At 29.7% G+C, this 26971-nt stretch overlaps 1 protein-coding gene across 1 annotated transcript; it reads left to right on the top strand.

The window, feature by feature from the left end:
* The first annotated feature begins 276 nt into the window (after positions 1 to 276).
* On the top strand, positions 277 to 26528 carry LOC107451560 (uncharacterized). The gene is made up of 3 exons (XM_016067699.4): positions 277 to 418; positions 7757 to 8160; positions 24645 to 26528. The coding sequence occupies exons 2-3, from the start codon at positions 7858 to 7860 to the stop codon at positions 25746 to 25748; spliced, it is 1407 nt and encodes a 468-aa protein (XP_015923185.1). The 5' UTR covers positions 277 to 418; positions 7757 to 7857; the 3' UTR covers positions 25749 to 26528.
* The last annotated feature ends 443 nt before the right edge of the window (positions 26529 to 26971 follow it).

The raw sequence follows: 26971 nt of genomic DNA, 5'->3' as shown, positions 1-26971 counted from the left end.
TAAGTTACGTGCTTGATTTATTTTTATATTTGCGATTGGGAATAAAAAATTGTCTCTAAATAAACAAGATAATTTTATTAAAAAAAAACTGCATTTAATTTTTAATGTATCAGCTATTATCTGTTAACTTTTATTTTCAAACAAAGATAATGTAAAAGAAGAAAAGAAAATTGCCAGAAACGAAAATCGGTAAAGAATTGGTTGCTATTTGACACGTGACATCGATTTAAGTGACGTCAGATAGTCAACAATTCCTCTTTTCTCACTAATCTATTTCCCCGTATTTCATTCATTCTCCAAAACACTCTCTCCAGGAAAATTCGATTCCCGATTGTCCAGGTTAGAGGAGAAAATTTACATTCGATTTAATATTTTTGCACGAATCGAGTTACAGTGGCGCCGGTTAAGATAACATCGGGTATGCATGTAATTTTTGTTTGTTTTTTATTTAATATGTCTACTTTTGTTTATTAATCATCCTTTATATCATTATCTGTTTATTAATCATCATTATGTCAGTCATTTTATTTACCTTATCTTCAAAATTGTTTTAGTAATCTTTAAAACTGAAAGTATCACAAATAATTTTAATTTTTTTATCAATATTTTTAGAAAATAGAAAAATTAACGGTTTAAGCTTGTTGACATAAATCCTTACTTTCGACTAAAAAGAGATGTTTTAAAATAATAAAAATTGTTTTTAAAACGTAATTCAAATTAATGTTACACATCATTTAACGTAATTTGAAAGTTTAAAAAAATACATAGATTGTGTGAAGTTAAAATCGTTGTTTTTAGTTTGTTTACAACTCAAATGATATTTTCTGAAAAATTCAATGTTTATGTATAATTAATATGAGTATCAAAACTTCAATTTACTATTACTGATAAAATAAAACTTGCACAATAGCCTCTCAATCAAGAAAAGCATTATCATTACTACTCATTATCTTTGAAATTTTCAGAGAGCTATCACGCATATAAAGTATTGCTATATATTTTTTTTATTGTACTAGAATAAATAGCTCTATAAAACACGGTAATTTGTTCAAAGGAAGCCTCCGCCTACTTCGGCACTATGAACAAACAAATATCATCAAGAAATAGGGATGGGAGAAAAAATGTGAAGTATATTATGGAAATGGATAATAACTGGAAGCTTTTATTTATTTATTTATTTATACATTTGTTTATTTAAAAAAGTTACATTATTAAAAAAGCTGTTTTACTAAGAATATCAAAAACATGCAGCAGTTTGAATTACTTGATGCATATCTGTGATTATATTATATATTATGCTGTTAATAGATACATTTGGAAAAGATTAAAGTAAAAATAAAAAATCTATATAAATTAAGAAAACAGAATAGTATTTAATTAAGCACGATTAAAGTGATTTATCAGATACGTCTAATGTTTGTTCAAGCTTATAATTAATTTTATTTAAGAATTTTATCTGTAGATATAAATAAAAAAGTTTAATTTTAAAAGTTAATTAGTATGGAAATATCTAACTAAAAAATATCTTCTGTGTTCGATACAGAAAAAGCGATATTCTTTATAAGTTTCTTTAGACACGTTTTAGGCTATAAATCTTTTGAAGTTCATGAAGAGGAAATTCAAAAGGGGTAAATAAATAAGACAGTTTCTAAAATTATGTTAATTAGCCTGAAATATAGAGTATATTTCATTTGGTCTTTTCATTTTAGATATGTATTTTTTGATACATACTAGTTGGTTTTGAAAAAAGTGCAAAAAATATCTAGGATAATAATAATTGACACTTCATTCTGAGTTTTGTTTATGGTACTTGTTGGTTGTACTGCAATAAAGGTATTTGATGTATTAATTTTAACGCACTATTTACTTATGATAAATTGCATAAAAAGTTAGGATTTTATGGTGTACTCATTTTTTTAAAAAAATATTTAGTATTTTCATTCGATACGAGATTAATATTTATAAAATTTCAATGAATGTAAAAATTGTTATTTTGCAAAAAAAATATATTTATGTAATTTAAAATAGTTTCAATATTCAAATTACATGCATTATAACGAGTTCTGCAACAAATCATAATTTTTATTTAAGAAATATTCAATATTTTGTACATGCTTTAAATCAGAAGTTTAAATCATTATTTCTGTATAAAAAATTATTTTTTTTTTAAAATTACTGAAATATCGTTTCGTTTAAACATACCGTCAACTATTAATTTATGTCAGGTAATATTATCAATATTTATCTCAAATTAAGTCAAAACTAATTATTTTGTAAAGTGAATTTTGAAAATTAAACAATAGTTTCCTTTTGTCGAGAAACCGTTCCTAAGCAGGTTGCTAGCATTTTAAGTAGAATGAGTTTGAATGGGTTTCTAAATATGAAATGTAAGAAACGTTTTATAAATGTGTTCACAAACACGCTTACAAAATAATAAATAGTGACTTCACTACTTTAGTTTTAAAAAATATTTAATACTGGCTTCATTAATTTCGTTTAAAAAAATAAAATCAATGGTATAAAATTATAATTTTTGTATAAAACTTTATGTATTTTCTGAAAAACTCTTAATGAACTCAAATCTCTAAACAATAACTTTGTTTTGTATTTTATATCTTAGAAGAAATTATCTAAATTTATTTGAATATCACGTGGTAATTTTTATAAAATGCACATTATATACTTTAAAGTACACTTTAAATGCATCAAAGTCTTAAAAATATTTTTTGGCTTTTCAAAAATTCACTAAAGGAGTTCAATTCCCGAAATTATATTGTATTGTTTTAAAAAACACTAATTTTTAAAAAAAATACTCTTTGTGAATTCTCTTTAACTGTATTCAATTCAACGAAGTTTCTTATATATTCCTTGTCTTTTATTATGGCTATTTTCTTTGTTAAATCTCCGAGAACTTTTTTCTTCTTTTCTTTGCTGCAGTAGCCACGAAAAACTGTTCTGGACAAATGTATGTCTTTGCCAGAATTTGAAAGAATGTGATCAAATATTTCAGATATAGTGATATTTCAATCCAGCATCCATGAAAAATTTTTTAAAAAATTTTTTAAAGTTATTTTATTTTTTTAAATAAAAATACTTATTCATCAAACAAATCCGCGTTCACACCCCGAGAAAAAAAAGTATGATCAAAACTTCAAGAATATGACAAAATTTACTGTGTTTCTAGCTCTAAGGGAACACCAAAAAGTTCGGTAATTTTGGCCGAAGTGCTTTGATAGTAATTAAGGTAAAATTAACTATAAAATGTGGTTTTATAATATATGATAAAATTTGATAAATGTGATAAAATTCGGTAATTTTATCACGATACCATAGAATGGCATAAAAACCACTTGTTCAGTTAAATTTATTTTTCACTTTTATATCTTTTACTAACTGTGTAGTAATAAGAACTATAATTTTAAAAATTAAAATTTCCAATGGATAGTTATCCTATGAACTATAAATTATCATATGAATGGTTTAAATGCCGTATATTACGGTTTTATTGACCAGAATTATTACCAGAAATATCATTACCATACAGTACGATAATTTTACCACAATTTTTTTCTCCGTGTAAGAGAGCTTTGATCTTAATATTTCAAAACATGAAAAAATCGCCAGCATGAATACGAATGCATTTTATCAATAACAGGAGTATAGACATAGGCACACTGACCAATAAATTAGAAACCTGAGAGATTTTCTTGAAAATGCTCACTGACGGTGAAGTATGCGAAACTGCGAAACCTGTTTATAACTCGTCTGTATCCTCATCTGAATGTAAGAATATATATATATATATATATATATATATATATATATATATATATATATATATATATATATATATATATATATATATATATATATATATATATATATATATATATATATATATATATATATATATATATATATATATATATATATATATATATATATATATATAGATAAGCTGTGTCTGTGCATTTCACTGTAAAAGCAGTAGAATTAAAAAGAAAAAAAAACGACAGATCTTTAAAAGGACTTAATTTTGGAAAAAAGACATAGTTTTGGCATCAGTTTAGTGCCAAAATTTCATCCCCATTCATAATTCGAATGATTTCATCCTTATTATCTAAAGTACCACTGATTTCGACCAAGAGAATGTTTGATGTCCTGAAGGAACGCTTTGGATACCACTTTCTGATTCTGGGGTGCCCAGAGACAACTGAAATGGGAGTCACTTGGTCACCATATTCTCCAGATCTAAACACATGTGACTCATTTTTGTGACTCTAAGGCAATGTGTACAGATATGACCCCAAAATCATTGCTGAGCTGAAAACTGCCATTCCAGAGAATAATAACTGTTGATTTAGATGTTATTGCATAAACGTGGGCTTTTTAAGTAAAGAAAAGTTATGATATCTATTTAATATTTTATGCAACTATTTCTTAAAAATCAATAGTTGATAAATAGGCACAACATATAAATAACAGTAAAATTAAAAACTCATGGAATGTGTCTAGATGTTTATAAAACAAAATCTTAAAATAAAAATTTACTTCTTAAGATATTTATATCACTATTATTAGAAGAAAAAAAACTTTTCGTTTTTTCATAATTTTCTACAACTTAATATTTTTTTTAAATATTGAGTGGGATGTACAAACTAGGCAAATAGCATTTGACCAATTTTATATTAAATTAGTAATAGGTAGAGATTGGTGGTAAAATCAGATTATTATACATAAAAATGCTAATATTTATTTTCATTTCTATATATAATAACATTATCTAATCTTCACACATTTATTTCTTGCCATAGTTTAATAATAATTCCGTTGTAGGAATTGAACGAATTCATCAGTCAAATTTTTTTTTATTAATAGGAATTTGGTTAAAGCATCATATATTGGTTAAAATATCAGATATCATTGTAAGACAATATCAATAAATAAAATGTAACACATGTGAATTTTCTATGTTAAAAAAAACAAAACAATCGTTAATTTTAGGTCTATTTTTATTATTTCTCTTTACAGTGTGATTGCTATAAAGTTATCATAAATTTGGTGAAAGTTTTATTATAATAAACAGCAAATCATGACCTATCTTGTATTGGTATAAACAACGCGTTATTTTTTAATCAATTAATAGAGATCGATATAGCTGGAGGTGGATTATAGCCCCCAAATATAAGGATCATTCACCTTTCACTCTTTTTTTCTGTACTGAATATTTTTCTTGTCCCCTAAGTACTTGGTAGATTGACAGTACTGACCCGTATTCCTCATGATCTAGTGTGGAAAACCGGAAAAACTAACAGAGCATGTCAACAATTAGAAGGCCAGGAACCCGGAAGAGCTGGTCTGATAAATTACCGGGATACTTTTCCCCCTAAAAGTGCTCTAAATGAATGTTAAAAAAGAAAAAAAAAAGCGAATGCTATTTTTTACATAAGAAAACTTCTTTTTAGAAAGTTTTTTTTCTTTTAGTTACAGGAAAATTCGATATATTTGTGCGTGTGTTTTTTTTTAAATCAAATGCATCAATCAAATGCATTTAAATCAATGTCTTTTGAATATCAAATAAACAAATACAATATAAAATCAAATAAAAATACAATATACTTTTGAAAGGCGACCAGCTAGCCACCATAGGCGGCTATACTAAAAATAATTGATTCGATAATATATTTTATTACATGGCATATAGTATTACCTACGTTTAGTTAGAGTAAAATGTGATTTAATGCGAATTCTGTGAAATGGAATGCAAGAGAAGTTATTTAATCAAGTAAAAAATAATTATAATACTAGTCATTTAAATTTTTTTAACATTTTAGCAGGACTTTGATTTTTATTTAAGAAATACTTTAGTTTTAAAAGTAACGGGTGTCTCTATTTTTTTTAAACTCACCCCATGAGTAAATTTATCTCTTATGTGAAGGTGTTTAAAATTAATAATGATATTGAATGATGTTTCAGTTTATAATATAATAATAATTCATGATATAATAATTCATGATATAATAATAACTCATGATATAATAATAATTCATAATATAATAATAATTCATAATATAATAATAATTCATAATATAATAATAATTCATAATAAAGAATTATTATTTTTATTCGTTTTTATGTTTTCTCCTTCCTTCGATTTCAACTTGAAATGTTAATTGTAGAATAATCCATTTTATTCTATCATGTATTTTAATTTACATGTTATTGACAATATATGAATTGTTGGTAGTCTGAAGAATGCCTTTTCATTGTTTAGAATGAGCGTAGATTTTTTATTAGTTATCCTATAGAATGTTTAGGCAATGTGTAAAATATTTATTTTTTCATACTTTGCCAGTTTGTCTTCAGTCGTTCTATAGAACGCGTAGGATGTGAGTAAAATTCGATAGAATGCATAGGGCAGTGTATGAAATATTAACCCTTTCATACTTTGCCGGTTTTTCATTAGTCATTCTATAGAATGCCTTGGCAATGAGTAAAATATTAATTCTTTCATACTTTGCCAGTTTGTTGTAAGTTATTTTATAAAATGCTTAGATGTAGTGTAAAACATTCATTATTTTATACTTCTCTGGTTTTTATTAGTCATACTATAGAATGTTTAGGCAATGTGTAAAATATTTATTCTTTTATACTTTGCCGGTTTGTCTTCAGTCATTCTATAGAATGCATAGAGTACTGTATGAAATATTAAACCTTTCATACTTTGCGGGTTTTTCATTAGTCATTCTATAGAATGCCTTGCAATGTGCAAAATATTAATCCAATCCTTTTATTCTTTGTTATTTGTGATTCTATACAATGAATAGGGACTTTGTAGAACAGGGGTTTCCAACTTGCATGAGGCTGGGGGCCACAATTAAAAATACAAATCAAATGACAGGCCGCAACTTTATCAAAATTTTTTGTTGGACTCTTTTATGTTTGAAGGAACATTAAATATTACTGTCAGAGTTTTACCAAGTTGTACAAAACAAAAGTATTGAATTGCAAATTAAAATAAGACGTAAATTTTTAAAAATATTTCATTGTTATTAATAATATTTTTAAAAATATTTAATTGTTATTAATAATATTTTTAAAAATATTTAATTGTTATTAATAATATTTTTAAAAATATTAAAAATTCGGGCTACAATAACTTAATGTGCACCTATGTATTAAGCAATTAATGTGCAACAGATATCTAAAGAGGTTTGTCTGCTGCAACCACCACATAATAGATATTTACATTTTAAGTTTAAAATTCACAAATGTGTGTGAAAATATTTTCGTCTAAAATGAGGGGTTTAAAAAAGTTAAATCGGAGAATTTCTTCGAGAAAATTTCTGATACACACACGCTACGTTATATTCACAAAATACAAAAAAAAAAAAAAAATTGAAATAAAAAAGAGAAACATACACGATTATTTTTGTATTTGAATAAATACTTTCTTGGATGCAAAACTTGAGAAATAAATTTTCTCGCACCGTTGGTATGTCAAATTTCACAGAAACGAAGAAATTAGGTTTTTATTAACGAGAAAAGTATTTTAAACCCATACAGATTTTTTACGAAAATTGTCTGCAAAAAAATGACAACTAATATATTTTAGTACGCGGGCCACAAAAAAAACTTCGCCGACCGGATGCTGCCCACGTACCGCCAGTTGGAAATCACTGTTGTAGAATGTCGGATTTCATGCATTGACGGTAATATTGTATCGTAAAGATAAACAGCTATTTTATCCTTTCAGATTTTTAAAGCAGAAGTGCACCATAACAAAGCCACTCATGTAAAACACATGTAGATAAATTAACGAATTACTGCTAAATATTTTGAACATTCCACTCCCTTATGATGTCATCTGTATCAGGACATTATGGACTGTTCGAAGCTATTCGTTACAAGCGTCACCGTCAAGCCATGCTCCTAGCAGAGGCTGGCATAGATGTTGATTGTAGAAATGATAAAGGACAGACACCCCTCATATATACAGTTGTGACTGTTGATGACTGCAGCAGAAGTAGAAATAAACTCGTCAGATTGTTTTTGGAAGCTGGTGCAGATCCTAACGCTGCAGATTGGAAGGGTCTCACGGCGTTGATGCATGCCTCAATTTTGGGGCAAGTAGAAACTATCAAGGCTTTGCTGGAATGTGTAAGTATATATATTCCATACATTTAGTATGATCAGTATTAAATTCAAAGTTAGCAATGTTTCTAGTTTTTCTGTCTGAAATAGGTTTGTGAAAAATTCTTCTGTCCAAAGTTAGATTCTGTATTCATCATCATCATATCTGGCTAGACAGCCCAGGGTGGGCCAGTGCCTTCCTTTGAATTCGAATCCACTTCTCTCTACTTTTGACACTTGTTCGCCAGTTTTTCTCCTTTAGAGTAAGGAAATCAGTCTCAACTAAATCCAGCCATCTCAGCCTGGGTCTACCTCTTTTCCTGTTCGTTAGGGGTTTGTGTAATAGGATTTTCTTTAAATTTGAGTCATCATTCCCTCTGAAAATGTGAGTTGCCCAGTTCATTCGATTTATTTTAATGAATTTCACAATATCTGGCTCTCTGTAGATTTTATACAGTTCAGTATTATATCGTCTTCTCCAGGAATTATTTATTTTTATCCCACCAAGGATGGCCCTCAAAACTTTTCTCTCAAAAATGGCAATTTTATTTTCACCAGCTAGAGTTAGGTTCCAGGTCTCAGAGCCATAGGTAAGTATTGGCCTAATTAATGTTTTATAGAGTAAAAGTTTTGTATTTTTTGATAAAAGAGATGATTTGAAAAATTATTATGCTGTATTAATTCAATTTAAAAAAAATTAGATATTAGAAAGAAAGTATGAGTAAAATATCAACTACTTTTTAATTATTTAACTATTATTATTAAGTGTTGATCCTTGTGTCTTAAAAGGGTATTTAATATAAATAAACTAAATTAAAAATGGTTTATTTCCAAAACCCTTTAGTCCAAAGCTAGATTTTGTACAAGTTTTTCTTTTAAAATTTAGGAAATTGTCAAAATAAATAAACTATGTTGCAAAAAACACCTTTTAAGAAAAATGACATTATTAATTTCAAAATTTCAGAGATTAGCTCCTCCTTTAATAAAAAACTAAGTAAAAATTATTTTAGTTTTTTATCAATTATTATTTTTAGACATCAATCCATACAAAAATAAATTGAGTTAAAATAAAATTGTTAAGTTTAACGGAGGAAAAGTTTTATTTATAAATTTTATTTACAAATTATTATTAATGTAGTTTGTTTGAGACAACATAATAATGCATTTTATTATTATAAACAAATATACAAAACCTTTTCTTAAACTGTAATAAATTATAAAATGTTCACAATCTAAAATTTCTTAAATGCAAGACTGCACAAAATCATAAATATTACTTAAAATAAAACTTAATAAGAAAAAGGTGAATTTATCTATAATTTTACAAATCTACTTCAAAGTTACAATACAAATATTTTATTATTTTTATTATAATGTATTTCATTATTTATAAACATAATTTTTAAATTCAACGACTCATATAATTTTAATCCCACATTAGTATGATGTTTATGCTGGAACATCTTACTTCATTTAATAATTTTTAAAATAAATAAAATAATTAGTGATATAGTTATGTTTTATACGCGATGGCTGCACATTGGGTGCATATTGAGTTATAACTATTTTCATATCAATACATGTCCAGTCCAGAATCAATTTAGACTCACTAGAACTCCAATCCTGATTAATTTGACTTTATTTTGATTATCTTTTAACGAAAAAATAATAGGAAAAAATTAATTTTTCTATACTTATAGGACAGCTCATCATCATCATCATAGTTGGCCACACAGCCCAATGTGGGCCAATGCCTTCCTCTGAAGATTTCTCCATAACGACTTCAGATTTATCTTTGATCTCCAATTCTATTCATTAATTGCAAGAAAATCAGATCCCACCGAATCAGCCCCTCTCAACCGCGGCCTTCCGCGGTTTCTTGTTCTAGTGGGTCTAAAAAGCAATATATTTTTTATTGTATTGTCATCAGTCATTGGAATCACCATCCAATTTGTTCTATTTTTCATGTATTTAATAACATCAGGTTGTTTATAAATCTTGTACAGATTTTTTTCATATAGGACAGTTCATGTGTATTCTAAACAACATAGAATGATAGCAACTATCAAATCTAAAGGATCTAAACATCGATTTGATGTTAATTTGATTATCATTTAATGAAAAAATAATAGCAATAAGAGTCTATGGTTATCGGATATTTCATGGGTATTCTAAACAACATAGAATGCCAGCAAATCTAAAAGATAATATAGACACTGCTTGATTAGAATAAAAAAAATTATTCTTTTAGTTAATAATCAGAAACTACTTGTGTTGATTTGTTCAATACAATTAAAGGATAAATGCATTCAGTAATTTACACTTTGCCTAGTAATGACTTATATTATAATTACATTTAACTATATAATATTATAACCGGCGTTGATCAGCCGACTCAATTCTGAGTTAACGATTATCAAGGTTCAAGAAACTTCCTAATCAAGCATTGAGACAAACTAACCTTCGTGGAAGACTTTTTGATGGAATTAACCTGCATTTGCGTTATATGGAGAGGAAAGTTTTGAAAATTTCCCGCAATTTGTATGTTTAAAATATTTTGGGGTTAGATTTCAGCTTCTTTGGTAGTAAGCCTCTTTACGGCAGTGGTTAAACACCAGTTATCCGAAAAATAGAACTAACTGTACTTTAATGCAAGTCATTTCTATCTTATTTTAATACTAGTACATTAACAGCTTCTTTCTTTGGCAAAATATGGAGCACAAAAATGAGACATGTAAGGAAAAAAATGCATTCATTTGACATTTGAAACACCTTTCATATCTCAAAAAAAAGAAAGAAAGAAAAGATTTTCATTCAAATAAAATTTTCTTACATAATCAAAAAATATTTGTTCTAAGCTACTATCAAACGAAATTTACTGCGTCTGAAAAAACGCATTTGATTGAGTGACGTTGTGTAGTTGCCACCAGTTTAAAATCGAAGCAAATCGCCATTATAAACTATTTTACTTTCTTAATAAATTGCCTCTTGCTTTAAGAAGCAAAAGTCAATAGCCATGATAAGCTTTAAAAAAAAGGGGGGGGGGAAATAAAAAGAATTGGCGGTTTGTCAATTTATATATGTGGTATCTTCGTACAAACTCCCTCTTTCCCACTAATCAATATTTGTTACACTACGTGTCATTGACCTTCATTGTATACAAAACTTGGTATTTATTTATGACACGAGGCCTTTTATTTAAAAATTGCATGCAAGTTTATCATTACCAGTATTTTGAAACTAAAAGCATGATATCTTAGTTTCATAACTGTTTCAAAGAATTAGAGCGAGCACAATGCTAACACACTTTACATTATTATCACGAACACTTTCAAATCATTTGTTGCATATTTTTATTCAAACTCAAACCTTTTTTCTACACAACTTTGAAATCCTTATATTCATTTTTAACAATACAAAGAATGGAAGTATTTTCCAAAATGAAATGTATGCTATTTTTGATAATAAATATTTAATCAAAATGTTAATTAATTTTGAAATAATTAATAAAAACAGTTTTAATTTAAATTATGTGCTTAAAGCTAAAAATAAAATTTTTACACATGTTTGGAAATTTAAAGTAAAAGGAAGAAAATCAGCTTTACAGTTGAATAAATATCATAAATATCAGTAAAAAGTTGATATTTTAAAGTATTTTATTTTTTAAATTTTATTAAGCATGTAATAAAATATTAAAATAAAATTTCCATCATGAAAATCTTTTTTTATAGCGGCGGATGAGGATTTCTAGTCCTTAAACCTTAGGCGAAAGAAGTCCTCCCAATTCTTTTAAATGCTTGAGAACTTTTCCTAAATTGATTGAATTTCATAAAATACTTCCTATATAATAAAAATAATTGTACTGAAGTAACAGATTTTTGAAACATTTAATCTTTCCTTGATGATAAACAGCAATTGTATACCAAATTTTTCGAACTTTGATGAGCATTAACACTCAATTTAAATTATACAAAGAAATTCTGTATTTAGCACAAATCAAGATTTTTTTTCTTTGTGAATTCAATATAAAAAAAAACTTTTTTTTTGGACTTTCATTTTTTTTTTTTTTACTTTGCTATGGTAAGAACCCACATCTTCCTTGTCACAATTTTCTGAAGTCAAAATAACAGTTGAAATAGAAGTGTTGAAGCTTTGCTGGAAAGAACTATCGCTTCGATATTTTATGATCAAATGCAGTAAAAACTATTAAACAGGTTTTTTTTTCCTGTAATGTTTACAAGAAACACATCTTAGTTAATTTGTTTATTGCACATGTTTTTTTTACGTGGAAAGTAAATTTTGAGTCACATACATTGTTTTCTTTTTTTAATTTTTTTAATTTATTTTTTTTATTAACAACTGTTATTTTTGCAAATCGGAACCTACAGCAAACTTTTTGTTCTAGCAGAAGATGACTATCATCGATAGGTTTCGAAGAATATAAAATTTTAAAAAATTCAGAAAATTTGTTTAGTGATTATAATTCTATTTAGATCTTAAAAAATATTCTTAACATACCTTAATTTCACTATGCAAAACATATCAATACCATTGCAGCAATTTCTTCAATTTTATGTTTTCTTCTACGGTATACTTAACAAAAAAATTATTTTACTTCTCCGAACGAAATCCAATTATAGCTTTCGAAGTTCACCTTTACGTCAATTATGAAAAATGATATCTCTCCAGCTTTGTCCTCAACTAACTCAGTAAAAAGTTCTTAAAATAGCTGTTGAAAATTATACGAGTTAAGTTACAGTAGACAGTATGGTTAAGATAAAGTGTATCGCCTTGTTTTATGACTTTTGCTTTTTCGCTTAACTGACTTTGACTAACACTTTCAAAACATTTCCTGAATAAAGTGGAAATTTTTTTTTCACTGTAACACGTATCCATATTTTGTTTCTAATTGCGGAAAATTTTCTTTTCTACTTACATTTAATTTTCAATGGATACTTATCGATTATAGAGATCATGTGTTAGCAACTGCTGTTCCAACTTGTCACCAAAACGAACATTGGTTCATATGACCAATAAAAGCTGAATTTTAATATCAAGATATATTTTTCAAAATTATTGAAATTTAGCTACATACGCGATAATTTTTCAATTATTTTGCACAAATTTTTACTACCCAAATAAAATTGATCAACACTCACAATATTATATTTAAAAAATAATCCATATATATATATATATATATATATATATATATATATATATATATATATATATATATATATATATATATATATATATATAATATATATTTTCAATATTACCTTTTTGATATGTTTCGTTATTGATAATTATAGTAACCAATAATGATCACGAGAATGCCGTGTTTTATATACTTATTTGAAATTCAAAATAATGGCAAAAATCATTTAACAACCTTGATCAAAGCAAAAACTTCAAATATTTTCATTGGTAACACGTCACTGAGGCTTCCATTCCATATAAAATTATGTGCCAAAAATAAGTTATTCATATGTCTTAATGTCTGAGAAACAAGCCATCATGATACCCGATGTTAGATGATCCGAACATTCATCTTGTTAGACAACTGCAAACACACCCAAAGTCTTTAAAAATTTATTTTAAATGGTGAGAATAGTAAGGGATTTTGGAGAAATACATTATACCTTTTTTACAGAAGCAGGTGATTTTATTTTAATAGACGACAGCATGTAGCCACATAAATCTCCGTCTTTTGACATTTTCAGAAAAGTGAAAATATTCACCTGATTGGCTAGCCAGTCAGATCACCAGATCTCAACCTTATGCCTCAGACGCTCTGACGAGGAAAATAGCGACTTGAAAATCTATCCGAGGCCTAAAAGCAACGTTTTTGAACGAGTGAGATCAATTGCCATAGGAAGGCTGAAACTTTCTTAATATTCCCAACGTGAAATAACGGTATGGGGTGCGCAGTTTCTTTGAAAATAATCTGAAAGAGGATTAGAGAATAATAATCTGAATCGAACTCCCCATCAACCCATTTTTGTGTTTGATTCCGTCACCATTTTTCCATACCTTACGACTCCGCATCAAACTTGCGTACTATCATGCGTTTGTTTTATAGCTGTGTAATAATCATTTTTGAAATGCTATATCAACTCACATTCAAATCGTTAAAATCTGCCCCGTAGTTTTGGAGATAAAAAAAGCAAGTCTAAAGAGCCGAACTGATGCAAAACCGTTCAGAGTTTTGCTTAGTGCTATCATGCGTGTGCATTATATTTGTTTGATGTTTTTCTTTAAGTGTCAAAAACAGAAAATAAAACAAAACAGAAACAAAAAAGCAAATGAAAAGGTTTTTAAAGGCACTTTAAACGTTTGAAAACCATAGATTTTTTTAAAGAGAAAATCATGTGGAGCCTGATTACTTCTGGACTTTGCTGCCTTCGGGTATTACAAGGTTATATTACAATATAAATTAATTTTAATAATAGTTTATTATCTATACTTATGGAAATGAATGTTTGTCTGTGCTGAATATAGACTCCTAAACCATCAATCAAAGGGTGATGAAATTTGGCATACTAATAGTTTGCAACGCGGGAAAAAGTCACTGTCGACATTAGAACATTTTACTACGAACCGTTACAGCGGGATGAATGAGCGTTAGTCATTAAATAAAAATTGAACTGTAGTCAATTTAATTTTTTCAAATATTTTAAAAATAACCTTAGTGATACTTGTACGCCTATAGCTGTGTTTGAGGCAGCGATGACCCAGGGGATAGAGCGTTCGCCTTCCAATGAGGTGAACCGGGGTTCGATCCCGGCGATAGCTGGTCTATACGAATTCCGCATCCGGCTTGCACCGACCACAGTGCTGACGAGAAATATCCTCAGTGGTAGACGGATCATGGGTTAGAGTCCCCTTGCCGTCAGGCTAACCATGGGAGGTTCTCGTGGTCTTCCTCTCCATGTAATGCAAATGCGGGTTAGTTCCATCAAAAAGTCCTCCACGAAGGCAAATTTCTCCCAATACTTCATCCAGGAGTTCCCTTGTCTTCTGGATTGCGTTCAAAATTACAAGGCTACGGATTTGAACATTAGTAGTTGTAAACCCATGATCCGACCCAAAAATTGGGTCGGCTGTTCAACGACGGTTATAATAATATAGTTGTGTTTGATAAACAAAAATGTTTATTGCACGTACTTGAATATTTAGTTATTATTTATTAGCTGTGACAGAAAAATTCAATAAACAACGTTAGAGCCATTGTGGCTGTGACTCAGGGGATAGAACGCTCACCTCCCAATGAAGTGAACCGGATTCGAAACCCAACAGTGGCTGGCCTATTCGAATTCCTCAGCTGGCGCATTTAATAAGAATTCAACAAAGGATTTTCCTTAGTTTCATAAAAAAAAAATATCGGAAGTAGCAAAGATATTGTATTAATATTTTAATGAGTAAGAATTAAAAGAACTTTTTTCCATCACTACTTATAAGCATTTAGAACAGTTTATTAAATGTCAGATAGAGAAATGATCATGCTCTTATGTCCTTAGTAAGGTATTATAAGAATTCTACTTGTTTTTAAAATTTCGGGTTTAGTTTTTTATCGGTGATAAATGTATTTCAAGTAAGACTCAAATGTTGAGGTTTATGCAATAAGTACCAAATATACTAATATAGGTATAAAGTATTATAGTGATATATTTGGTTATTATTAAAATTGCGCCAATAGTGAGCAGTTTCAATAATGGTACTGTGGAAATAAATGTCTTACGTCCCTTCGAAAGGGATAGGTATTGGAGAAAATTACATACAGTGGTAAATTTTGAGTAGGCCGCGAGCAATAGCATCATGTCAAATGATGCTAAATACAGTTAATTTCTATTCTAATGGGATGAAAAACTTATTTTGCTTAATATAATAACGCAAAGCTAGCGAAAAGAGCAATAAATAATAATAAGTAAAAAAATTTTTTATAATTTCTAGCTTTGTTAATTGTATTAGTTATACACCTTTTAGTTCTATTGTGCATGATTTCGTAGTGTTGTTCAGTACTGGTTTAAGGAAGCTTTCAACAGAAATATTGGAAAAAACATTCATACAAAACAACTTACATCATAAATCTATTGTAGTTAGTAATAGTTTTTGTGGAAAAAAATTAATCGTATCATTTATATGAGAGAAATATAAAGATTTTTTTTTTAATAATTCCATTCGCAAAGATATTATAATTATTAAGCTGGTAAAAATGCTGTAGAATAATTTTCGAAAAAGGACGAGTCGCCAAGATGATCCATTATCAGTTATTCATCTAGTTAAAAGCTTTTTTAATTTGTAAACGTTTGGGTGGGGAGTTTCTGGTACAATGTAGGTTGATCGGTAAACATGACACATTGAATAATACCCTCGCTATAACTAACCAAATGGCCTACAAAGGTAGTAGTGCAAGCCAACAACCTACAGACATTCGCTTGATGGAACATTTATAATCATTGATGAGATACCATTCCCAAACCCGGAAGTATTTTGGGTTTGTGGAATTCCCCAGTGTCCGAGTATAACGTTTTAGGGTTGATCGATACAAATTCCGATGTTAGCTCCCTTTTTAATTATTCATTAATGATGCCTTTTTTAAAAAAAATGTATTTGCTAAAAATGCATCAGGCACTAGCTGATGATTAAATCAATGTTCTGTTATCTCTTTTTCTTCGTTAAATGTATGGTTTGGTTCGCTTTGATTGGTTACAATTTACATTGCAATATACTTAATATATTATTAAATTTTTCTAAATGGGTGTTTTTACATGCGCATTTTTAAATAATTAGTTATTAATATTTGAAAACATATAAAATTAATTGCCTATTGATTTTTATATTTTCATAATAATCCAGTATTTTTTTTAAATAAAATATGAAACATCGAGTTTTTACGAAAAAATTGCCTCACATATCAATATAAGAAGTTTAATTGTATAAGAATTAATTAACGAGTAGAGTCTCTATTATGCGACATTCTCTCTGACGCTTGTGAGGGGACAAGGACACAACAGCGTTGTAGAGGGCTTTCGTATAGTAAAAAGGTGATTAGATTTATTAATCATTAACGTATTTGTTTTTATTATATATCAATTTAAAGATTTTAATTTAAATTGTTAAGGATCTGATTTAAGATTACTCAACTATTTTTAATAAAAATTGATTTTAAAAATTATTTAATTTAAATTATTGAATTTGCGCAATTGCTTTGATAAAACCTTATTGAATTCACAAATCAAATTTTTTTCAATTCAGTTTTATTCATGCACATTTACATTCACTTGTTCGGTACATCCAAGTTTGGCACACATTTAAACACCGACTCTTTCAAAAATTTTAGAAACCTCACAGAATAAAACATTGGTTGGTTCACAGAAACAGTTTCTTTGTCATAAAGAAGCGATTTCATATAATGTTCCAATTTTTTCGTTATGGTGTACTTCTGCAAAATATCTATAATGCCAACATATAAACTAACTTTTTCTCCCCTCGAAGTGCGAGCATTAAATGGACCAATTAAATTGTCGATTTTCCTTTTATCCAACTGAGATTTTTCAGCTGGCTGACTTAGCTGACTGGCTTCTTGACATTGAGAATCTTCATTGCGGCTATAAATGCCAAGAAGTAAACTGTAATCCATGATGCCAATGCTTCGCAAAACTTCGCAATCTCTTTCAACAGATTTTATGAGCAGATCGTACATATCTTTTTCAATGAAGAGGCCACCATGCTGTTGCTTCAGAAAATCTAAATCTTTCTGTATTACAGTTTTCGACACATCGCCTGTTTGATTTACATTCAATTTATTTCTCCTTTTTTTGTTAGTTGCGCCTTTGAGGTCGTATACCTCCAGAATGTTTTTTGCACAAGGAAGCACGTTGTTCATGACTAAAAATCTTATTTTTTTGGTTATTCTCTGATAACAGAAAAGACCGAAGTACTTTGGAAGAAGAGTTTTCGGGTGTTGAGTTAAGTTTAAGTAGTAACTAGGAAACAATTTGGATAAAAATTTGGCTTCTTTTCTCTGTGCAGTTTTCAAGATAAAACGGTCGTCTCCTGTTACATACACAACACTTCCACTGTTACTCCCGCTTTTTATTTGATACAATGGTTCGTGGCAAATGGATTTAATGAAATCTTCCGTTTTTATACCGAATTTTTCACGTAAAAAGACGAATGCCATAGGAGCATGCATTACGAAAGTGAATGATACACCATTCAGGGAAAAATGAGAATCTTTAATGAAAGAGAAATCTGTGTAAAGAAGATCTCGTTGTTCACTGTTTGACAATTTAGTTAGTTCTTTCTCTATACCATATTGCAAACATTTGAGTATAAAGGCTGATTTTATTTTATGATCACCTTCGTAGATAGGTGACTCTCTCAAACCCTCCATTGCACTTGACTTATTAAGATAATCAGACCATTCACTGCACACAGGACGAGAAGGGGAAGCAGATCGAGAGAAAACAGCATAACTGGAAACTGCGTCCAGTGTTTCGGGGTCATCTGGGGCAGATGGTTTGACATCATCATTTATCTGATCAGTGCTAACTTTTCTAAGAACATTGGATCCTGTTTCCAGTAACTCAAATTGATCTGATTCAGGCTGTTTGACATCATCAACTATTTTCACAAAATTATATTTCCTAGGAATTGAGCCGGATTCAGGCTCTAGTATCTCGAATTGATCCGATACAAGTGTTTCGTTTTCTACCTGCAACGCATTTTCTTGTTTTAAAACATCTCGTTGTTCGTTGCATTGTCCATTGTAATTCATTTCAAATGTCATCTTAATGGATTTGTAATTCTATCAATGACGTTTTTTCGCCATTTCAGTCTAATTAGATAAACTCTTTACCTGTGTTTATGAAGTTTCTGAAAGAAATAATTCTTACTTATGCTAACTTTATAAATGGAAGCAAACGTGGTAAATTAAAAAAAAAATCTGGTACTTGCCGTTGGAGAAAAAGAATAACACTGAAATCACACAGCTGTTCCTAATCACGTGGTTGCGCATGGCGTGTTAACGTTACAACTGTTAGGCTTGGTTTGTCATCACACTGAACCAATTTTAATTTGATAACTACAAACGATGCTATACGCATGTGTCTCAAACTTGGATTGGCTGCTGAATTGGAGCATAAACAAGTATCACGATTTATCTAGTGACGTCGCTTGCAGATACCCGATTCTGATAAAAGTATTAAAACTTTATAATAAGGATGCCTGCAGGCAACGTCACTTGTGGGTAATCGATTCAGTTGATGATCAGGTTCGACACTCACGTGTGACGTCGCTTGCAGGCATCCAAATTAAATCTGAGCTGAAAACTTTCTCAGCGTGATAATAAACCAATCCTAATACCTTTGACGCTAACAATCCAAGCACAACCACGTGATTAGGCACAATTATGCGATTTCAATGGTACTCTTCTGGAGTTACCCAGCTATTCATTATCTGTCAGAATTATATTTTCTAAATCACGTGACTCTCCTGAAATTTTCTAAAAATTTTATTACTTATTAAACAAATTAATACTAATTTGTTTAACTGAACTGTTTTTCATATAAGATAGTTCCTTTTTAAAAAAAAATTTTTTCGAAAGATTTTTATTTTTTGAGCAATCTAAATTAAAAATAAAAGATAATTAGCTTATGATCCAGTTTTTTCCCCTTTTTAAAAAAAATTTAATTTGACTTCTTGATGTGTATAAGAAAAACGCTCCAGTGGGGCAGTCGGTTAGAGCAGCGTTGGTCACACCATAAGAGAAGTGGGTCACGAGCCTGATTGTAGCTGCGACTAAACAGCCGCAGCATGCTTACGCAGCAAGATGTGCGTTAAATCTGCAGCTACTGAAAGTCCACTCATTCTATACACAGAACAAAATAAAAATGCGTTTATATTTCCCTGTATGTCTATCTACGTGAGCAAACGGCGTTACTGGCTGCAAGGTGCGGCGCTATTTGACCCTCTCAGTAGAGCGAGTTTGACCTCCTGTACTTCAACTATAGGACTTTTCCCTTTAATAGTAGTATTTATTGTCAGCAAAATAAGGTTAAATCTTATATAATTAAATAATATAAAACATTTAAAACAACTTTTATGAGTAGACCCAAAAAGAGTTGAAATTTCGATTTGCGATAAAAATAGTAATGAATTGTGCTTGTACTATTAAGAAAACTATTCTAACTTGTATTGGAAACGACGCAGTTGAAATTTGAGGTTTCTAGCTTATTGGAAAATGGTCAAAATTTCAACATGACGATAAATACAGAATGCTGACTCATATTAAATGCAAAATTTTCTGTGAACACAAAATCTTAATTAAAAAATTTTCTTCAAGCAATTGATTAACTCTTGTAACTAGTTTCAACCCTCTCGTTGTCACCTGATTCTTGGCGAAATTTTTTTGAAAATCACTGATTTTTTTAAAAACAATCTTTAATTTTTATTGAACTCTACATTGATTCATACCACAGGGATGAGTTTGGTAGAAAACTAAAAAATCTTAAAATATAAATCTAAAAATGTTAAATGCAAAAGCACTTTTGAAATACATAATTAAAAAAATATCTGAAACTTCAGCAAAGTGTATGTAGGACCACTTATCCTCAATGTTATTTACTTTTTAATAATAAATATCGATGCGAGATTTGATTAATTTATTTAAATTGGGTAAATTTGAATCTCAGTGAGTGATTATTAAATCACACGAATACGAATCTCGACATTTAATTTTAAAACATCGTGAATACGAATCTCGATGCTTGATTTTAAAATCGGCGTGAATAAGAATCTCTAAGTATAATTTTGAAGTCACTTGAGCACGAATCATAAATGTGACTTTCAAATCGTGTAAATACGAAACCTGTTATATTTGATATAAAGTCATGAAAATATGAAACACGACGCGTAATCTTAAATCGCATAAATAGGAATCGCAATGTATGATTTTAAATCATGTGAATGCAATTTTAAATCGCCTTTGCATTGGCAATGAAAAAGCGTAAAAATGAATAATTTCTTTTCTTTTGGAAATCGAAAAGGTCAAACTACTTTTTTAAAATTTTTTTGGATAGGCGAATCTTTTCCCTTTCTTATTAACAGTAAAAAATATTCTGCAATGATGACAAATTTTCCGTAAACGGCGTTGACTCGTTCGTGTATATTATACGGGTCAGTCTGATTGCTTTAGCAGGTCAGAAAGTGGTCGAAAATACCGCCCGCATAGACACGAAAACGAGTTATTAAATACGCAGTAAAATAAATTAATTTCAAAATCCACAGTAAAAATATCCTACGATTTATCATTAAACATTTCGTTTATATGACTGCCAATCATATTATTTCTTCCGTTTCGCAGGAAACGTAATTTCTGTGGTTAAATTTGTTTCTCTTTTCTCCTTTCAAGTTCAGAAAAAATTGTAGTGAACAACTTCTCTGACACTTTCCACAAATCAATGGTAGTGAGAATAGAAATGACCATCCATTATTATGATAGTCCTTGAAGTTTCGGAAGAAGTTTAAGTTAATGGCAGCACTCACGGAAGCCAATCTGAACTTGTAACTTCCACACAATTATATTTATGAAGTCTATTTCTTAACCATTATTTCATTGTCATTTTTTTTTTGTCATTGAAACTTGTATTTTCAATTTAGTTCATTGTTATTACATGACAAGGAATTGGTTCAATTTCAATATTAGTTTAATATTAATACAGCACGTAATTCCAAGTGTAGTTATTTTCATTCTAAAAAACGGTAGGAGTCCTTTAAAAAAAAAAGAAAGAACATTCTTGTTCTTAATTCTTATTCTTGATTCAAACTGAATTATTGAATATATATTTATATACATATAGTATATTATTTGACAGCTTATTTGAGCCTTCTGAGGGAAATTCTGATTTTCTTTTTAACCAAGTATTAACAGTGAAATCGGCATAATAATAATAATAAATAAAATGCTTGATGCATAAACACTTTTAAAAATTTCAAACTTAATACTGTTCAATTTATGTTTTACTCTTACTAAATTGTTATATAAATATATATAAAGCTTACAACTATTTTATCTGGGTTGTTTGATATCGAATATGCTTTCGAATTAAGAGTAAATAATTAATTTTAATGTTGTAAAAGTGTTGTAATACTGTGCTTATAACTCAAGGTGAACCTAAGCCGTAGGTCATAGGCATAAGACATAGGCATTTAGGCAATATACTCACCTAAGGCAGCTGGTTTGATATCCAATATGCTTTCGAATTAAGAGTAAATAATTAATTTTAATGTTGTAAAAGTGCCGGATACTGTGCTTATAACTCAAGGTGAACCTAAAGCCATAGCTAATAGGCATGAGACATAGGCATTTAGGCAACATACTCACCTAAGGCAGTAAATTCAAATGATATTTTAAACTATGACTTCTGAAATAATTAAAGGAAGAAGTAATGAAAAGAAAAAAGTATAGGGGGGGGGGGGTAAATACGAAATCTCGGAGTGGTGAATCATAATATTATAATTTTGAAGCGAATTCAGAAGCTTAAAGAAACTAATCTAAGAATCAAAGAAAATTAATTTTGCGAAAATCTGACTAAGAGTACTCAACAGTCACTCATGAGAAATATTCAGTGCAATGTTTATTGTCGTATACAGTGTAGGACTGGCCACATTCAGATAAGTTTATTGGATTCGAATCTGAGTAATCTGTTTGAGCCAATATATATCATCCCCCATTACTTATAGGGGGGTTTGGATGTTGAAAATTCCTGCTTATATCCAGTTTAAAAAAATTACTCAATTGAACAACAAGGGGCACCGTCAAGTTATATTTTTGGGAGGGAGAAATTCCCATTTTGTCGAATGAAATTTCGAAATTGACCGAATCATTAAAAAGTATGTAATTCATTAGTTTAAATTTAAAAAAAAATATTTTGTTGTTAATATTTTCACAATATGTAAATTTTTCAACAAATATATTACTGATTTAACGGCTTCATATTTAATTATTTAGTCACTGAGCTGCGATTAGTCAATTGGTAAGGCATTGAGCTACTGGTTCAATTCCCAACGGCGGCTTGAAGCCCATCCAGCTTCCGATCCATGGGTACCAGTTTGTCTAGGAAGTAAAGGCCGCCTCTGCGCAATGCTTATCACAATGTCACAAACAGCGATTGCCACATTCTGGAACCCTATCCTCTTTGAACTCCCTGGCACGCAGAAGGCTGTAATTTTAATTCTAGTCACTAAATAAAATAAATCTTGAACCGTTTGATAAATAAATAGTAAAACAGATAGGAAGATAATCGAGAAATCTCGTCGAAAACCGGATAGAAATAAAACAAGCATTCTGAGAATGATACTTTAAAATGAAAATATAGAAAATATAGACATGAAAATTTAAAAAAAAGAATAAAAAATAAATTGTTATAAAAAGTTTACTGAACCTATTTAAAATACTTTTATTTGTGGAATTTAAAAAGTGAACAATAATAAAGTAGATACGAATATAGTAAACGTGACTTTTTGCCTAATATTAATTATGCCGCGACTTAAAAATTAATAATAATTTAATAAATTGAGAAAAGGAATATAAACAGATGAAATATAAAAATGATTATTTTAAAATTACTATTGATAATCCTTAGTTTGAATTAATTTTTACTTTTTTTTTTCTTGTATCATAGAAGGATTTTTGTTTAGAGCTCATTCTCTGAATTTTATTTAATACCCTAATTTTTATATCGATATTTTTTTTAAATTTAATTTTAATTACATTAGAAGCTCCTCCCGCTGCTATTTATTTCTCCCCAATCGTAAGAGCTTTAAATTCTTTTATTAAACATAAATTAGAAATTTAAACGAAATAAAAGAGCTTTCTTCATAACTTACTTTGTGTTTTCTAATTTTGCGTAAATATGCCAAATTGTCAAGCAAAATTTTCCGAATAGTAAAAATGCTTCGATAAAAAAAAAAAAAAAAAAAAAAAAAAAAAAACGCATGCGTGGTCGCTAGGACCTCTCTCATCCCGGCGCCCTTGTGAACAATTATCCCACACTATCAACAACCCCGTTCACAGTTTTTGTTAAAATCCAATTAAGAGCAGTGATGGCTCATAGGATAGGGCGTTCGCCTTCCAATGAGGTGAACCGGGTTCGAATCCCAGCGATGGCTGGTCGATACGAATTCCGCATCCGGCTCGCACTGACCAAAGTGGTGACTTGAAATATCATGAGTTAGAGTCCCCTTGCCGTCAGGCTAACCGTGGGATGTTCTCGTGGTCTACCTCTCCATGTACCGCAAATGCGGTTAGTTCCCTCAAAAAGTCCTTCACGAAGGCAATTTTCTCCCAATACTTGATCCAGGAGTTCCCTTGTCTTCTGGATTGGGTTCACAATTACAAGGCTACGGAGTTGAACATTAGTACTTATTTAATTCCTTTCTTTTTTTAATTTTCATTAACTTAAAAATTATTTTTGTTAAAAGGCTTGTCATTATTTTTACAGACATGGACCAATCCTTGCTGCACAGACTCAAATGGAAACACCGCTCTCATGTACGCTGCTGCTCATGGTCACCACGAAATTATAGCAGTTTTCCTATCTGTCTTCCGCAATGATATCAAGAGTCTCCAATTACATAAGCGCAACAATGATGGTTTCACAGCATTGCATTTAGCAGTCCGCAATAGATACGATGCATGTGCCAGACTTTTAACGAAAGAGGGACAGCTGTTTCCAACAGCCATAGATGAGTTTCCTGATCCAAAAGATTTAGATCGCGATCCAACCCCAACTGAACTTGAATTAGAGGCCGATAAGAACACAAATATAATAAGCACTCAATCCGAAAAGATTTTGTGGGCAAGACCTGACAGTAAACGTACAACCGGCACTATGACGATAGAACCAGAAGATTTAGAATTTTTAAGTAATAGTTTAAGTGTTTTGGAGTGTAGTGTTGGTGATATTCCAATTTATAATTACACTCATCCTTTTGGACTCCAAACTAACAAGTACACCCAGGTCATATCAATAGGTCAAAGAAAGACTCCAGAAGAAACAGAAACTAAAACAGAGCAAAAGAACATGCAAGATTTGCTTGAAGATTTACAAATTTCGCCAAGGATCGACGAATGGCCAACTGTTCCAATTCAACTGAAGCCAGTTTCTCACAAGATCCTCCAGCCTCTTTTGCCAATAGAAATTACAAACAGTCATACTTCAAATGTTAACACTTTTCAACGAAAATGTCTCTTGAAGCAAAGTCATCGCGGTACATCAGGATTGCGAATCAAACTCCACGATTCTAGAAATGCCATATCTACGGAAGAGTTGGATCATATGATTATGGGATCTTCTCTCAAGTCTTATCATGCAAATCTAAGAACGAAACAAGCGAGCGCCAAAAAGAAAGATAACATCGCCAACCTGTTGCCTTTAATTCCATGTCAAGAAAATTCCTCACTTCCTCCGGTTAAATACTCAATCAAACGTAGTGCAAGTTCGAAAAAGAATTCTTTCTTTCAATCGACTCCATTTATTGCGGTTAGAGCAGATCAAACTCCTAGAGACCTAGAAATATTCAAGAAAAATATTGAAGCGATGTGATTTAAAGATGATAAAGTACGAAAGATTCGAAGAAAGTATCGAAGATTCGTTTTATTAAAATGGGTTCCAATTCTCTCGACCTCTGAATAGTGATGCCAGTGGCGCACGCAGAAAATATTCTAAGGGGTGGGGGGTAAAATTAATAATCTTAGTTTAATTTTTCAGGAATGTTGAACAATGAATTATTTTAAATAATATAATAAGAGCCATGGTGGATCAGGGGATAGAGCATCACCTTCCAGTAAGGCAATTGGATTTTTGGATTTTCTCGCTCTAGGACTCAATGGTTCAAAGAGGTAACCTCAAATATGCAAATTAATCTGTGCTAGTTACGTTACTATATTTTAAGTTACGAAATCAGTCACCAAAACGTACTTCTTCTGAATGAATATACCTTTTTTTGGTCGAATTCCTTAATCTCAAAATATATTGGGTAGCTGCAATCTGAGAAATATGGTACCTATAGCTTGGTCAGGAGGGTGATCCAAGGATTGATCCCTTCAAAGGCAATTTTTCTTTGCATTTAAGGGATCAATCCTTTACCTTTCTTACGCATAAAGGCTTAATTTCGAGAATTTCTGCATACAATTATAAAAATCGCTTATTCAAAAGAAAATTCCAATCAAAAAAATAATTTTTAATAATTATTTTTTTCATTTTATTTAATAATAGTCGATCCTGTGCCTGTTCAATTACAACAAAGAAGTCTTCCTCCTATCTCTACAAAGTATTTCCAAAAGAGTTTGTTTTCCTCTCTTCAAAAAAAAAAAAAAAAAAAAAGGGATTTAAGAAAGTAAAAAAAAAGTCGCCTGTCGAACTGTTTTGATAATATGTTCTGTTTGAAAATCATTTACTCAATAAGAAAGAATACTTCTTAGGCTCTGAAAATAAAGTTAATTTTAAGGTCTTTTTTTATAGATGAATTTCAAATAATTGAATTAATCAAAAAGAAAAATTTCTTGCTTACGGTTTCTGGGGGGGGGGGGGGGGGTAATAAACATTCCGTTATGCTTGTGCCCCCCTTCCCACATTCATTTCTTTAAATTAAATATTTATAATGAGTCAATTTTGATTTGTAAATAGTATGAAAGACCCCGTATTTAAGATAAATAATACATAAATAATTTTACTCAGTACTCATTTTTTAAAAATTTACATTTAAAATGAAAGGTGTATTGTTATTAACAAATTTGGTGAGTTTACGATCGTAATTTAATATATTC

The sequence above is a fragment of the Parasteatoda tepidariorum genome, chromosome 7, assembly GCF_982258835.1.
Source record: "Parasteatoda tepidariorum strain Cologne lab strain chromosome 7, Ptep-v5.0, whole genome shotgun sequence".
Taxonomy (NCBI): Eukaryota; Metazoa; Arthropoda; class Arachnida; order Araneae; family Theridiidae; genus Parasteatoda; species Parasteatoda tepidariorum.
Note: the sequence above shows the minus strand (reverse complement) of the source record. Positions and strands in the feature narration are given on the sequence as shown.

Bases quoted from the DNA above. Each gene is read 5' to 3' on its own strand.
- LOC107451560 (XM_016067699.4), top strand. From the start codon at position 7,858: ATGATGTCATCTGTATCAGGACATTATGGACTGTTCGAAGCTATTCGT. The intron at 8,161-24,644 runs GTAAGTATATAT...TTATTTTTACAG, and splicing joins TCAAGGCTTTGCTGGAATGT to ACATGGACCAATCCTTGCTG.